Source organism: Cyprinus carpio, chromosome A25 (assembly GCF_018340385.1).
Source record: "Cyprinus carpio isolate SPL01 chromosome A25, ASM1834038v1, whole genome shotgun sequence".
Lineage (NCBI taxonomy): Eukaryota > Metazoa > Chordata > Actinopteri > Cypriniformes > Cyprinidae > Cyprinus > Cyprinus carpio.
The window spans coordinates 15,688,672-15,704,720 of record NC_056596.1 but is presented as its reverse complement, the minus strand read 5'-3'; the positions used below and the strand labels follow the sequence as shown (position 1 = coordinate 15,704,720).

The 16,049-nt window shown below is 35.4% G+C and overlaps 1 protein-coding gene across 1 annotated transcript in view; it reads left to right on the top strand.

The window, feature by feature from the left end:
* Window positions 1-16,049, top strand: part of LOC109113428 (SITS-binding protein-like) — a 34,529-nt gene that overhangs the window by 15,280 nt on the left and 3,200 nt on the right. Inside the window, exons 5-9 of the mRNA XM_042715697.1 lie at window positions 7,072-7,266; window positions 10,012-10,280; window positions 10,653-10,789; window positions 11,703-11,824; window positions 13,997-14,176. Coding sequence (XP_042571631.1) covers window positions 7,072-7,266; window positions 10,012-10,280; window positions 10,653-10,789; window positions 11,703-11,824; window positions 13,997-14,176 — 903 coding nt within the window. The remainder of the gene's footprint in view (window positions 1-7,071; window positions 7,267-10,011; window positions 10,281-10,652; window positions 10,790-11,702; window positions 11,825-13,996; window positions 14,177-16,049) is intronic.

Below are 16,049 nucleotides of genomic sequence, written 5' to 3'. Positions count from 1 at the left end.
CAAAAACTGTAATTTTATGTGTCTACACGATAACACTGCAACCAGAGTTTTTGAAAATCCTCACCCTGGCAGGTGTTTTCAAAAATGTTTGGTTCCAGTGACCTGGTGCTGTGTTTACGCGTGGATGAATGGCCAAACCACATAGAAAAAGCTGCAGTTTTAAAAATAACCGCGTTCAAAACAGAAGAAGGAAAAACTCTGTTTATAATCATACCCGTGTACATTGATTGTTTGCTTCAGTTGCACTACCATGAACTGAAATGCTCCAGGAAAGCTTGTTTCATGCTCAGCTGATCAAAATGACCACAGCTGATCAAGTTTGAAAGTCAAATGGTTTTGTGTGCCATTGAGAAGGTGATTAGCTACACCTGATTGAGTTTACAAGTCATTTTTAGGAGGGGCTGATTCTTTTTCCAACTCAGTGATTCATTTTTTTTTTTCTTTTTATGATTTTCTGACGTGTTGGTGTTATATCTTACACTTGGATGTTATAAGTTGCACTAAGTTAATACAGCTGGATAAAACAAAATCTGTGTCCGTCTTCATTTCAGGCTGCAAAGCAACAAAATATGATTATCTTTTCTATACCCACAGTAGTTGATTATACATGGAACTAAATGAAAGGTCTTCAAAATGTTTTTTTTTTTGTGTGTGTGTGTGTTCCCCAGAAAAATGCCAGTGTGGTTTAAATAAATGACAGAATTAAAAATCACAAAATTCTTGTATATATATATATATATATATAAATAAAAAAAAATGAAAATAAAAACTAAAATGCACAGCCACGAGTATAAAATGGTTGATACATATTACAATTTGCCTTAGCATCCAAATAGCATCAGTGTCAGCTAATGTGCACAGCCATGAGTAATTATATAAAGTAAATTTAGATCCTTCTTAAGCATTAAGCACTGTGCATATGTAACATTTTGTACTAAAACGGATCTTTGGTTAATCAGATTTTGAATTGTTAGTAGCCTTAAACCGAATTATAAAACATAATTCGCCAAACTATTTTGATCCATGAACATGCTGAAAATACCCAGTTTAATGGACAGTTCACCCCAAAACAAAATCATTGTTTCAGTCACCATTTCCTCACCCTTGTTTTGTACCAAACCTGTATGACTTTCAGAACAAACTAGTGACCACTAGTGATGCATAAATGACACACTTTACTGTTAATTTTCATGCGGTTGATGGTGAGGTTTCTGAAGGACTCATTATAATCACACAAACAGGCTCGGGTCTGGCAGAACAACGTTTCGTTTTGATACAGAGGTCCATACCAGGCAGAGTTAATGGGGGACGCAGGAACACTGTGTTCAAGTACAAACGTCTCACGTTAAAAGCCACCAGCTGGCCTGTTAAGTTCATTCTGACAGAACAAAACAGTCTGAGCTGCTCAGTGTTGTGGACATGAAAGGCTTCATTTTTCTAAGCGGATCTGCAGCCGGTGAGGAAAGGTCAGGGCCTGATCCCCTAGAGAAAGACACACATCTCTGGTTCACTGAAATGCCAGCAGGAAACTGCTCTCCAATTAAATAATACTTGCTGTTTTAAGGAGACTGATATGTTATACCAGTGTGGGCCATCTGTGTTATGTTTGCTTCGTCTTTTTACCACTTTTTTACACATTTCTCAAATGCTTTTATCCAAGGTTTAAAGTGCATTCAATGTGTATATTTTATCAGAACACGTAAATGGGTTGTGTTTTAGTGTTTGAGTTATTAGAACAGACTGTAAACCTAAAGACTTGAACCTGAATTTCCCACATGAGCACCACAGTTTGCCATCTCTGGAGCATTTGCTGTAACTACAAAGCCACGACTCCAACAATACTTTTTTTTACAACATGCTAATGGTAAATATCACAATATAGTTTATGTTGATTTTGGTTTTGTGCATTTTTTGAACAAAAGTATACTTTTAATGAGTCTAAAATGTCATGAGGTGTAACCATTAAATAAAAAGTAATAACATATTTCCCTTACACCTTGAATATATCTTTACTTTTGAGAATATATCAATCATTCATTTTTTGGAGAGTTGCACCACATGACATTTTGCAACCCAAACTAACCATGCCTTGATAAAAAGGTCAAATTTTCTGATATTTTCAGAGATTATTGACATCATGCTTGACATCAATTATTAATTAATTAATGTTCTTTTTTTTTTGGAGTAATAAAAATAATTAAATTAAACATTTTATTAAAATAATTAATAAAAAAATGGCCTTCATATTGTTTCACTGGCCATAATATAAGACATCTGCATCGCTCAGATAAATATCATCCGTGCGTAGCTTGATTTGATCTGTGCATACCATCTTGATTTATTGCTTAGTTTAATTCACTGATTTATGACACACATGCTTGTTTAATTTTTTTGACTAGTCACGACATTGTTCTTAGGCATGCATGCTTGATTGATCTCAAAACAGTATAAATAACACTGAGCGGTTTGTTTCACAGCTGAATTCCTCTAGAAAGATCAGAGGCAGGTGAAAGAGAGAAAAAAAGAACTCTCTGCCAAGAAAAGAATGTTCTCTATGCCTAAAATACTTAAAAGGCTTATCAGAACATTAACATCAATGTAATGCAGAGTACAGCCCTCCAATTTCAATAACTCACAACATATGAGATTTTTTTTTTTTTTGTTATTTTCAAATTTATACCTTATAACATTTTCTCAAATATATTTTCCTTTCTATTACACTTACATTTTGCTATATTGCAATAGCTATATGCATTAAAAAAAAACTATAAGCTCAGTTTCTCTCTAAATTAAAAATTTAAATGTGTGATTATTACCTAATATAACAAAAAATGGGGCCTTTATAACAAAAATGTCAGTCACCCACCGTGAAGCTTAATTCTATGTGCTATCTGATACACAGACCACACTTTCCCATATCCCAACCTGAATAAAATTCTTACCACTTAATTGCAGTGGAAAACCTTCCCTTGTGTGATAGTTTTTCTTTTTCTTTTTTTTTTTTCTTTTTTGCTAGTTTCCATTTTAGCTTGAAATAACACAGTCATAAGCGGAACCAACAGCTTGACTTGGAATGAGTTTGGTTATAAACACACTTGCCAGTATTCGCTATTTATTGCACAGATTCCTCATAAGCACAGCGTTCAGCATGCCTGTACAATATGATTAATATAAATTACCTTATTGTTATATTTTCTCAGACATCGTGGCACCTGTTAGGGACTGTCATGGTAAAAACATTAATAGGGGCTGAAGTATTATTTTCAGTGATGGTAAAACAATAATATTTTCCATACTGTTAAAATAATCAACAAAATAAGAATTCCGAGACGTTAACGCTGACGGCTGCCATCATCTGTAATACCTGACTGCCTACAAAAGCAGACTACAAACTGTGTGTGTTAAAACAGTGAGACATTATATACTGAGTGTGTTAAAGGAGTAGTTCACCCAAAAAATTACAATTTGCTGAAAATGCACTCACCTTCGGGATATCCTGATGAGTTTGTTTCTTCATGGGAACAGATTTGGAGAATTATAGCATTGCATCACTTGCTCACCAGTGGATGCTCTATAGTGAATGGGTGCCGTCAGAATGAGACTCCAAACAGCTGATAAAAACATCACAATAATCCATCAATTCATCAATTAATGTCATGTAAAGTGAAAAGCTGTTGTTTGTTAGAAACAACAGAAGTTTTTAACCATTGCTTCCAGCTAAAATATGAGTCCTTTATCCATAATAATGCTTTCTTTGGTGAAAGAGTCGTCTCTTCTGAATCAGGAGAGAAATATGCACAGATATTTACAAGCGAAAACAGTTCTAAACAGATATGTACAGCAGATTTTGATGTGAGAGGACAACAGGAGATGGACATTTTCACTGGAGGAAGTGTTATTATTATGGACTCACATTTTGGTCAGAAGTGATGGTTTAAAGTTTAAATGTCTTAATATTGCATTTATTGTATTTCATTGTGAGGACACCCTTTGAAGTTGGTGAGCAAGTGATGCTACATTTTTCCAAATCTGTTCTGACTTATCTACAGTTCAGATGGCCTGAAGGTGAGAACAATTTAAGCAAATTTTCATTTTTGGGTGAACTGTTCATTTAAATAATGTTTTTAATCTTTCCTGACTGTGACAGGACCTGCTTGAGAGAAACCAGAGAGAGTTTACTTTGAATTATCGCCAGATTCAGTTTATCATGTAGCCAAAATAGCAATTATAAATAAGGATTTTACGTGGAATGTGGAACTTTAAATATAAGCCTCTCAAAATGCAATGGGACTCTTATTTTGAAATTTCTATGCTTTACTACTTCCAGCCGCCCATTAAAAAGGCGAGGGAGATAAAATATGCACTTTTACAATCATCTACAACATATTACTAAACACAATTAAGTAAACAATGTAATACATCAACAGTAGATCATAAGCAATTACTTGGCATACATGCATGATATTCATTGATTGAGAATGACTTTGAAATGCATAGCGCTCACATTTATTTAATCAAATCATAGCCTTTTGAGGTTTAATATCATATTAGCTTGTTTTTCTTTCTCCAAATTTAAGACCTCTTAAGATCTATTTCTTAAGACCTCTTAAAATGATAATAAACACTTTTGTTATACCATTTTGTCTGATTTTTAAGGACCCCAGATCTAATAAAAACCTGTTTATGCAGTGGGTAAAGAAAAGAATCACCCCCCTTTAAAATAATCACATTTTGTTGCTTTGCAGCCTGAAATGAAGACGGACAGTTTTTGTTTGTTCCAGCTGTATACACTAAGTGCAACTTAAAACATCCAAGTGAAAGATATAACAAAATAAATGTCAGAAAATAATAATAATAATAATAATAATAATAATAATAATAATAATAATAATAATAATAATAATAAAATAAAAAATAAACAGAATCACTGAGTTGGAAAAAGTATCAGTCCCTTGTGTCAGTATTTTTTGAACCACCTTTAGCTTTATTTGATCTACCGTCCTCCTAAACCTGCCAATGATTTCATTGAGGAATCTGCAGCCCTTGTAAGTGAACGTTTTATAAAATATGATCATCTGATGATCCTTGGGGACTTAAATAGCCATATCTGTTGTAGATCTGATTCTTTGTCTAAGGATTTTTTAAACCTGTTGGAATCATTTGATCTTATACAATGGGTGAATGGCCCTACTCACATCCAGGGTCATATGCTAGACCTGGTTTTGTCACATATTCTGTTTGTTTCCGATATGACTATTTCTGACCTTAATTTTTCTGATCATAAGCCTCTTCTTTTTACTGTCCCTATCCATGCTTGGTTTGATAAACCTCATGGTGCTGTCAGATCATCTTGCACGTTTAATGCTATCACTATAAATAACTTTGCACAACTATACAGAGAAAGTTACTCTTTTGATCTGTTAGAGAACCCCATGACTAACTTAGACATGGATGATCACCATGCTCTTTTTAATTCCACTTGTCTCAGTATTTTAGACTCTGTTGCCCCTTTGAAACCCAAACAAATTAAAGCCAAACCTATGCCCTGGTTAAATGACCACACACTTTCTCTCCACCGGAGTTGTAGACAAGCTGAACGAAAATGGAAGAAATCCAAGCTTCAAGTTGATTATGAAGTATTGCAGGCTGCATTGGCTAATTTTCAAAAAGCAGCTAAGGCTGCTAAAATAAAATATTTCTCTGACATTATAAATCAAAATTGTCATAAGCCTAAGGCTCTCTATTCTATTAGTGACTCGGTTCTCAATCCTCATGCAAATTGTCATACAGTTCCTTAACAACGGACAATTTTCTTAGCTTTTTTCTTAAAAAGATTGCAGATCAGAGACCACAGTCTTTTATAACATACTGTGACATTATCGAACCTCCTTTGCAGGCTCCCACTTGGAGTGCTTTTGAACCCATCTCATTGTCTACTCTACAAAAAATGATTGCTCAACTAAAACCTACTGTTTGCTCATTTAATATCATTCCTTCCCGGGGTCCCACAGGGATCAATACTTGTACCAACACTTTTTTCTCTGTACATGCTCCCTTTGGGCTCTATTTTCAGGAAACATGGAGTCTCGTTTCACTTCTACACTGATGATACCTAGTGGCATTACCTTAAAATATCTCAGTAATCACTTTGTTACATCCCAAGCCAAAACCCTTGTTAAAAACGTAGGTGTTTTGCTTGACAGTGAGCTGAAACTTGATAGTCAAGTGAATTCAGTGTTTAAATCTTGTTTCTTTCATCTCCGTCTTCTCTCTAAAATCAAGCCTTTTCTCACTTTTCAAGACTTTATTAATGTTTTTATATCATCACGTTTAGATTACTGTAACTCCCTGTATTGTGGAATGAATAACACTACCATGGCCTGTCTCCAGTTGGTCCAAAATGCATCAGCAAGACTCTTAATGGGCCCATATACCCATATCACTCCTTGTCTTAGCTTCTCTGCATTGGTTTCCTGTACATTTTAGAGTGCAGTTTAAAATCCTTGTTTTTGTCTTGTTAAGTCTTTAAATAACTTAGCTCCCTCATATTTATCTGAACTGCTTTCCCTACATAACCCCTCTCGAGCTCTTAGATCTAGTAATCTTAGATTGCTCACTGTTCCTAGAGTTAAAATAAAAGAAAAGTGGTGAACGTGCCTTCGCTGTTGTAGGCCCTAAACTCTGGAATAGCCTACCAGTTCATGTTAGATCTGCTCCTAGTTTACAGGTTTTTAAATCTCTACTCAGAACACATTACTTCTCCATCGCTTACAATGTCCCTTGATGTTCCATCTCTGCACTCGATTTTTGATCACAATTTTGGTTTTATTTCTTATATTTTGTTATATATTTTAAATGTGGATATAATTTTGGTTTTTAGCTGTGATTTTATTTATTTGCTTTTTTTTTGATGCTCTATTTAGTATTTATTTTATTTTGATGCTGTAAAGCACATTGGTCAGCTGCTGCTTATGTAAATGATGCCATATAAATACATTAAACTTGAATTGAACTTTAAACTTTTAAACAGGTGCCATCAGCATCTTTGATAATTATTTTTTGCCTTTCTAGGACCACAGCTACCTCAATAGCAAGAAAAAGACGTCTAAGAGACAGAAGAGGGACCTCCCTTTTGTGAAGCTTTTAAACATTTCCATCACCCTGTCCCCGTACCTGGGCGTGGACTCGCAGCAGTTCCAGACCTCCATTCAGGAAGGCATTGAAGACTACTGGCTGAGTCTGCCCTCAGGAGCACAGGCCCGACCGGTAAGACTGACTGCTTGCTGATCTCTCTCTCTCTCTCTCTCTCTCTCTCTCTCTCTCTCTCTCTCTCTCTCTCTCTCTCTCTCTATATCTCTCCTCTCTCTCTCTTATATATATATATATAAGTTAGTACTTCAATATAAATATTATATTATATTTTGAATTAGATTTTCTGTTTTCACTTTCATTATATATGTTTAACAAGTATCAAAATATAATATTTTATATTTATATATAATATTTAAAATACACATATTTATATTTTTTATAACACCAAAATGAAGAAAACTTTTAAAGTGTAGGGTTTATTATATTTAATATTATTTCATCACATGTATTTTAAGTAAGTGTTTTATTTATATATATATATATATATATATATTATATATATATATATATTTTTGTTTACTTAATATAACCCTGCTTGATGCTCTTTTATTTATTAATTTTTTTTCTGGATCTATTCATTTATTCAAATATGCGTTTAAAAAAGCAATTCAGACAACGACTTGAAGTCTCCTATTAATATGTTCTACATTTTGGATTTAAAATTAAAAATTCTTTATATATTATGGGGCATAAAGTAAAAATGCAAGTGACAAAAAAAAAAAAAATTGATGTGACGCAGCCAAGTATGGTGACCATTACTCAGAATTCATGCTCTGCATTTAACCCATCCAAAGTGCACACACACAGCAGTGAACACACACACCGTGAACACACACCCGGAGCAGTGGGAAGCCATTTATGCTGCGGCGCCCTGGGAGCAGTTCAGGGTTCAGTGCCTTGCTCAAGGACACCTCAGTCGTGGTATTACCGGCCCGAGACTTGAACCCACAACCTTAGGCAAGGCAAGGCAAGGCAAGGCAAGGCAAGGCAAGGCAAGTTTATTTATATAGCACATTTCGTACACAATGGTAATTCAAAGTGCTTTACATAAAAGAAAGTAAAATAACCATGAAGAAAAAAAAAATAATAATAATAATAAAAAAGCAATTTTAAAACTTTGAAAATGATTTAAAAATTGACTTATTTAAAATGAATTTAAAACAATTAAAAATAGAAAATGATTTTACATAAAGTATAGTGAATACATAAAATACAGTGCAATCAGTTCGGACATCGCACAGTGCTCATTCAATAAATGCACAGCTAAACAGATCAGTTTTGAGTCTAGATTTAATTGTGACTAATGTTTTAGCACATCTGATCTCTTCTGGAAGCTGATTCCAACTGCGGGCGGCATAGTAACTAAAGGCGGACTCTCCTTGTTTTGTGTGAACCCTTGGTATTTCTAACTGACTCGATCCTAATGATCTGAGTGGTCTGTTAGGTTTATATTCAGTGAACATTTCTGCAATATATTTTGGTCCTAGATCATTGAGTGATTTATAAATGAGTAAAAGTACTTTAAAATCAATCCTAAATGTAACTGGAAGCCAGTGTAAGGACCTAAGGACTGGTGTGACATGCTCAGATTTTCTGGTTCTAGTCAGAATCCTGGCAGCAGAGTTCTGGATTAGCTGCAGCTGTCTAATGGTCTTCTTGGGAAGGCCGGTGAGGAGACCATTACAATAGTCCACCCTGCTGGTGATAAAGGCATGAACAAGTTTCTCCAAGTCTTGACTGGAAACAAAACATTTAATTCTTGCAATGTTTTTGAGATGATAGTATGCTGATTTAGTTACTGCTTTGACATGACTACTGAAACTAAGGTCTGACTCCAGAATCACACCAAGATTCCTGACTTGATTTTTAGTTGTTTGACCCCTAGAGTCAAGCATTCACCTTGAAAACTTCATTTTTGTTTCCAAATGCAATGACTTCAGTTTTTTCCTTGTTTAACTGAAGAAAGTTCTGGCACATCCAACTGTTAATTTCATCAATACATTTGCAGAGGGAGTCAGTGGGGCTGTGTCATTTGGCGATAAGGCTAGGTAAATCTGTGTATCATCAGCATAGCTGTGATAGGCAATTCGGTTTTTTCTCATTATTTGACTTAGTGGGAGCATATACAGGCTAAACAAGAGCGGTGCAAGAATTGAGCCTTGTGGGACTCCGCATGTCATGGACGTCCACAGACTGATGCTCTCCTATACTCACATAATAACCTCTCCCTTCTAAGTATGACCTGAACCATTTGAGTACCATCCCAGAAAGCCCGACCCAGTTTTCCAGTCTCTGGAACCTTAGGGTTATGAGTCAAACTCTCTAACCATTAGGCCACGACTTCCCCCAACTGTTCTGATATCATAATAAAGGAAAAAAAACTCATTAAAAGAATGAAATTCATGAAAGAAATTATTATTAAATCGTTTTGCAGTATTATTAAATAATTTTATCTGGTTATATGACATGTTGGTTCCCCAAACACTTAGATTTTTATGATTTAAATTCATGCTATCTGCACAAAAATCTTTATTACCTTAAAAATATATGTCAAAATATGAAAATAATTAAGATGCGTACTCTCATATGAATTGAAAGGTGTACGGAAAGTACTTTTTTTACTTGATAGTTACAGTATATGACATTTATCTAAACTTTTCTATAGAAATTGTATAAAAGTTTCTTCAAAACCATATGAAACCAACATGATATTTTTAAAAGAATTTTCACATTTTGAACTAGATTTTTTTTTCCTTTTGTTTTTCATGTATACTCTCATTTGTTCTTGACCCATATTCTTACCTGTGCATTATTACTATTATTTACTTTTTTTATTTTGACATTATTTCTCTTTCATAAGTGCCTCTGTTGACTCAGTGGAAAGGAAAGTACAGTGTGAAGCTTAACATCTCCAACCCAGAAGCCACAAATTGGTTATTGGACAAAGTGGACAGCTTGCATAGCCATTTGGGCATGGAGTATGTCATCCTGGAAGGCGGTGAGGGAAACCCTTTCGAGGAACAAGTCCTGCGCCCCCCTCTGGCATGGGTTGGGGATGAATACATCAGACTCTTGGCCGACCTGGCAGAGAGGATAGGGGACAACACCATTGTGACCTCAGGAACAAGGTATTTGGTTTAAATTGGTAAACAATCCAAATAATTTATGGTGATTTTGTCTAGCAAAAAGATTTTATGAATGAGGTATTATGTTACCAGCACTGTGGATATACCATGTGTAACTAGAGGCACAATTTCCAGTTTTCCATCTCCTCTTTCCACAATGGTAGCTACTCGTTGTTGTAATAGAATGTCTCTTTAGATATGTTCTGTTTGCATTTGCATTGTATGATCCAAAATGTCAAGTAGACAGTCACTCGTTTGAAAAACACACTTTACCAAAAAAAAAAAAAAAATGATTCTGAAAACAAACTGGAATTGTTGTTGAATGTGATTCAAATTGTTTTTGAACTTTAGAACTTTAGAATTTTGTTCGCACAGGTCCAGCCACAAAGCGCTCTTCATCCGTACGAGTGCACTGCAGTCAGACTGGAGTTACTCTGGCCTCAAAGGCATCATTCCATCCCTGCTGCATCACAGTCTTCTGGGATATAATTTCTTCATTCCTGATGCAGTAGGTAATACCTGCCCACACATACATAAATACACATGTAGTTTTTGTAAAAATGCATACCATAGATAAAGACAATAAAATTGATCTTCTTTAATCCTTTACAAACACAGAAGACCACTGGCACACAGTTGTACAATACACAGTATGATATGAGTAAAATCTCATTAAATATTTTCAGAATATTCCCAGGTCATACTTGACCAATTAATCAAAAAGGGGAAAATAATTACATTTTGCATAAAAAAAAATTAAGCCTGTTTTTAGAACTACTTAAGATTTTTTTTTTTTTTTGCATTGTTATTTTAACAGTTAAACACATTTTTCTCACATATTCTCAAATAAGTGTAATAATACAATATATTTTAACATTTTAATATAACTTAAATGTATTGATTTAGATTCTAAAATCAGGCTTTTATGGCTTGTTTAGTATGATAGAGAATATCGAGCTCATAAAACACCTCAGTTTTATATAAAAAAAAAATACTACTATGTATTATATTATTATAATATAATTACTAACTACATTTACACAATAAAAATCAGTAAATACTGTACACAACATAACAAAAATCAGTAAATACTGTTTACAACATACCATGAACTGAAGAGGAATGTACAGTATAATTATATATTATAATACACTGAAAGGCCTTTTACTTAATAAAAAACTCAATCAGACAACAGAAAGCATGTAGTAGATTGTGTTCAACAGGTCTTTCAGCAATTTTTGATCACATTGATAATTTAGAGCCTTTAGAAATGTATCAAATATGTTACATTAGGCTTTACAGGGTTAAGCACATTTCCCCTCCAAATTCTAATGAAAATATCACAATGCCATAAAACCGTGATTGTCCTCAAAAAAAAATGGAATTTCTTCACATGTGAATACATTTGTGGGCTTTCAATCGCAGGAGGCTCACTCTCTGCCGAACTGGTTGCCGATGATGAGCTCTTTGTTCGCTGGCTGGAGATCGCAGCCTTTCTTCCTGTCATCAGCTTCCAGACACCTCCATGGGTCTTTGAGAAGGAATGGGTGAGTGCCACAAGGGCGGGTCCTCAGCCCCATCCAGGTTTTAGCTTTCACATCAGTTTCTTTCCTGTTGTGGTCAAAAAATAAGGGATAAGATGGAGCCAAGTGGGTCATACAATAAGAAAGACTGAGTTCTCAGGAAGCAAAACTGGGAGCAATATGTTGGACATTGAGAGTTAAATGCCTCAGAATCGGAGACTGTTTCTTTTTCACTATTAACATAAGGAACATAATACTCATTCACTCCATGGTGTACCATGAGAATGCCCTCCTTAAAATACTAGCTAAATACATGCCAGAATATCCAGTCTCAAGAACTGATATGTTTGAGGCCGGTTTGAGTTTAGGTCCGGCACAGAGGGTCCTCCAGGTGGCCGTTTTTCTTGCATTTCACATGTGGTAAGCGTCCATCTGGTCAGCATTAACGTCTCTTTCAAATTTATGACTCTCAATCTCAACTGTAATGAGAACTGCTGCACTAGGAATGACAATGAATCACTGGATAAGAGGAAAAGAAAATTTTCAGACACAATTACAGGTTTCATTTGTGATTTGACTTTACACTCCAGAATAGGGGGTGGTCATTGTTGTTTTTTTATTTTTATTTATTTTTTCCTAATCACTGGTAGGAATAGATCTTTCGATGTATTTCATTATTAGAAATGGACAAATGTAGTTATATTTAGCAGGAAGTAGAGGGACAGTTGACTCAAAAATGAAAATTCTGAAAACGTATTATTTATGTTGTTACAATTCAAGGCATTATGTTGTTTCAAACCTCCTTCTGTGGAAAACAAAGGCCACCGACACTGTGAAGTTTCAGTTGTGACAACCGCATTTAAATACAGGAGTGAATCCCCTAAATTATCATATTGTGTGTGTATGAAACAGAAATCACAATTAAGACTGCGATGATTGACACCGTGGTAAAAACAGCAATGTTTTGCCATCTTGCACATTTGGTATCTGCGGTATTTGTTTGAAGTAATATTACACTAAACCAAAACCTTGTTATGTTCAGCAATTTTGTTTTTGTTTTGTTTATGTTTGGAAGGCTACCTCAAATGTTGCCATGTCCACTTATTATAAGCGACGCAAAGTGTCTTTGGGCTTGTTGTTTGGGTTTGGCTCATAAAGCGATCCAGTTTATTGAGATAATAGAGTAGACATGCGCCGGTCGCTATATTTTGGTATGTGGCTTATTTCCAAGATAATGCGTTCAGATTTTTAGTTTATTATGGACTTGTTCTTATTAGTTGCTGTTTTCCTAACAATATCTGGCAACACTAATGAGTCAAAACATACCCTGTGATTTCTTGCACTGCACAAACAGAAGAAAGACACAACTGATACACGTTTAAATATATCATTAACAACTAGCTGTTCACTTTGGTTCTGTACACATTAATGAAAGAATCATTCTTTTGAGTCAGATCTTTCAACTGAATCAGACTCATCACTGAATCTTTCTCAAATAAGACTGACTCTGCATGGAAAAAGTTGTAACGTTCTAATTTTGTGTCCTAAGGAAAAAATGGATTTGGAACAACATGACAATGAATAAATGCTGACAGAGTTTTAGGGGGAATTATCCATTCTGTGACTTCTATTTGAACAGTGAGAAAACGGTATTGGAAAATTCACTGGTTTTGATCTTGGCTCTTGAATATCATCTGGACAGTCTTAACCCTCTTAAATCATAAGTATTAATATTAAATGTGTTGATCATACTGAAAGGCTTTACTTGCCTTTATTTTCAGTTCTCTTTAGATTATTGGCTTCTGCAGGCAGTATGTGTGTGTGTGTCTGTGTGTGCATGTACTAGCTTTTGTGCGATTATCCATCAGAGACTCAATGTTGGGTCTAAACAGGAGGAAAACCGGAATAGAAGCCACAGGCCTGTTTTCTCCATTTAAAATTAGGCCAAACTCAGGCAGTTCTTCAAAATTCATCTCATGAAACTTTTTTTCGTCTGAAGAATACATTTTTTATGAACGTGGTTGTGCTTTGTTTCCGTCACCAGAGGCTGGCTAGGAAGTTAACTAAAGGATATGACCTCTGAAGGAATGTTAAAAACGAACCACAGCAGAACTAGACGAGAACGTTGTTCTCACATCTCACATCCTCTTTCAAATGTTTTATTAAACGTTTTCTGACAGTTTCGCTTTTTTCTAGGTCTTAAACCTCACCAGATTCTACATAGCCAAGCACCATGACTTTGTCATTCCTTTGATACTGAAATACGCAGAGGAATGGCAGGATACCGGAAACCCCATCTACAGGCCGCTGTGGTGGCTCAGTCCAAACGACCCGATCACGTTCACCATTGATGATGAGTTTCTCATTGGAAATGAGGTAAGCTGCTACTAGAAATGTCAGTATTTTCACTAATTGGCCCATTTAGGAGTAACCTGAGTTTAAGTACATTTCTCAAAGACATGGTTACTGATTTTACCAAATAGGACACATTTCTGAATAATTTGTTAGTTTTGGAACAATACAGTTCAAACCTCCAGCCCATGAAATCAGTAGATTATATGTTTTCAGTGTTGATTTCCACAATGAAATTTCTGACGAGATGTTAGTTAATGAAGGGTTTTAAAGCCAAACTTTCAGTGCCGGTATTGTACATAATTTGACACTTTCCCACAAACTCTGTGCTTATAATGAGGGAAATTCCCACAATCATTCACTATAACAATGTGGGTCAATAATTTGAAATCTTTCTCTCAGGCTGTTTGTTTCTTATGCTTAAGCTATTGCGCAATGAAAATGACCCTATAGCACCATCTAGCATCTAACACCTAAAGTATACTTTGTTTTTGTATACCAGTGTTGCCAAGTCTGTGGTTTTCCCACAAAATTGGCCTATTTTAATACTGTTGCCACAGGAACCACCCCTGCCCCCCGGAACGTCGACCCCCCTCCCCCCTTTTTTTTTTTGGATAGCCAATTTCCCCTGGAACGCGATTGGGCAAGTTTTGAGTAGCAATTGAGCTGGTTTTGTTGTACAGGCCTGGCAAACCTTGCGTATACATAGTCTACATGTAGCCTTTTATATAGTATACTCCACTTAATAGCGTGCACAAACGCAGGCGGTCGACATTTGCACTCTAGGAAGCTTGAGAAGTTTTCTTCGTAAGTTATGACTGAAAAATGTCTTTATACTGTTTTAAACTAAAGTATCAGCTCTTTTATAACCCCCTCACACAAGTGCTTGTCAATGTGGGTGTATTTTGTTGTTGCAGTCTCTGTTATTTTGTTGTTGTTGTTTCATTTATTTAGTTTCTTTTTATACTGTGAAACAGTGGCCGGGCCAGTGCTGCCACCTTGTGGAACAACTCTTTAGTGCAAAATAAATTCAATGCAAATGTGTGACCTGTGCGTACAAAGTATTCACAGTTACAAAAATCGAGTGGTGGGTGTACAGTACACGCATACTATCTGGTGACGAGATTTGCATCACGCATTTCTCCGGGTATCTTCCTAACAAATATAAATATGATTCAGCATATATTTTTCTTAAATAGTAAGTGCCACATTGTAGTAACTAAACCCAAATTCAAATCCTAGCCTTCCAGGAACAACAAGCCTTGCCCATAGCCAGCTAAGAGGTCACAAAGGTCCTCACCTCGGTACATTTTTAATGTTCAAAAATAAAATTTGTTCTTTAAATGACTAATCTGCTATTTAAAGCTCCTCATATGAGTGTCTGCATGTATAATTAAGTTTAGACAGTTTACAAGAATGTTTGAAGTCTGTGGTATGAAAATGATCACTGCGAGACGCTGGCGGAGCGAATGAGGCTTGAGAGAGTTGTAAGTGAGGGCAGGCTCCGCCGCGTTGCCAGATCTAGTTATTATAAGCGACTTTGGACTTGTCTTTTCTACTTAATTAGACACTTTAAAATGTTAATAAGTGGGAAGTTGCAATTTAGAGTTAGCGATATATCTATCTTTTCATGTTGGTTTATTTTATTTTTATTAATTTTTTTCCGGTTTTTATTTGTTTTCATCGCAATATCTGGCAACACTGCAATGATCGCCAGAACTTAAACTGACACTGATTAAAAGAGCCCACGGACATGTTATTGCTGACAGGATACCACATTCAGCATGGCAAACGCAAAAAAAAACAAACAAAAAAAAAACATGATTTTATCTGTCAGAAACATTATCAACGCTATCGAAACAGTAGCATATAACACTAGTTCAGAGATCTGTAGATC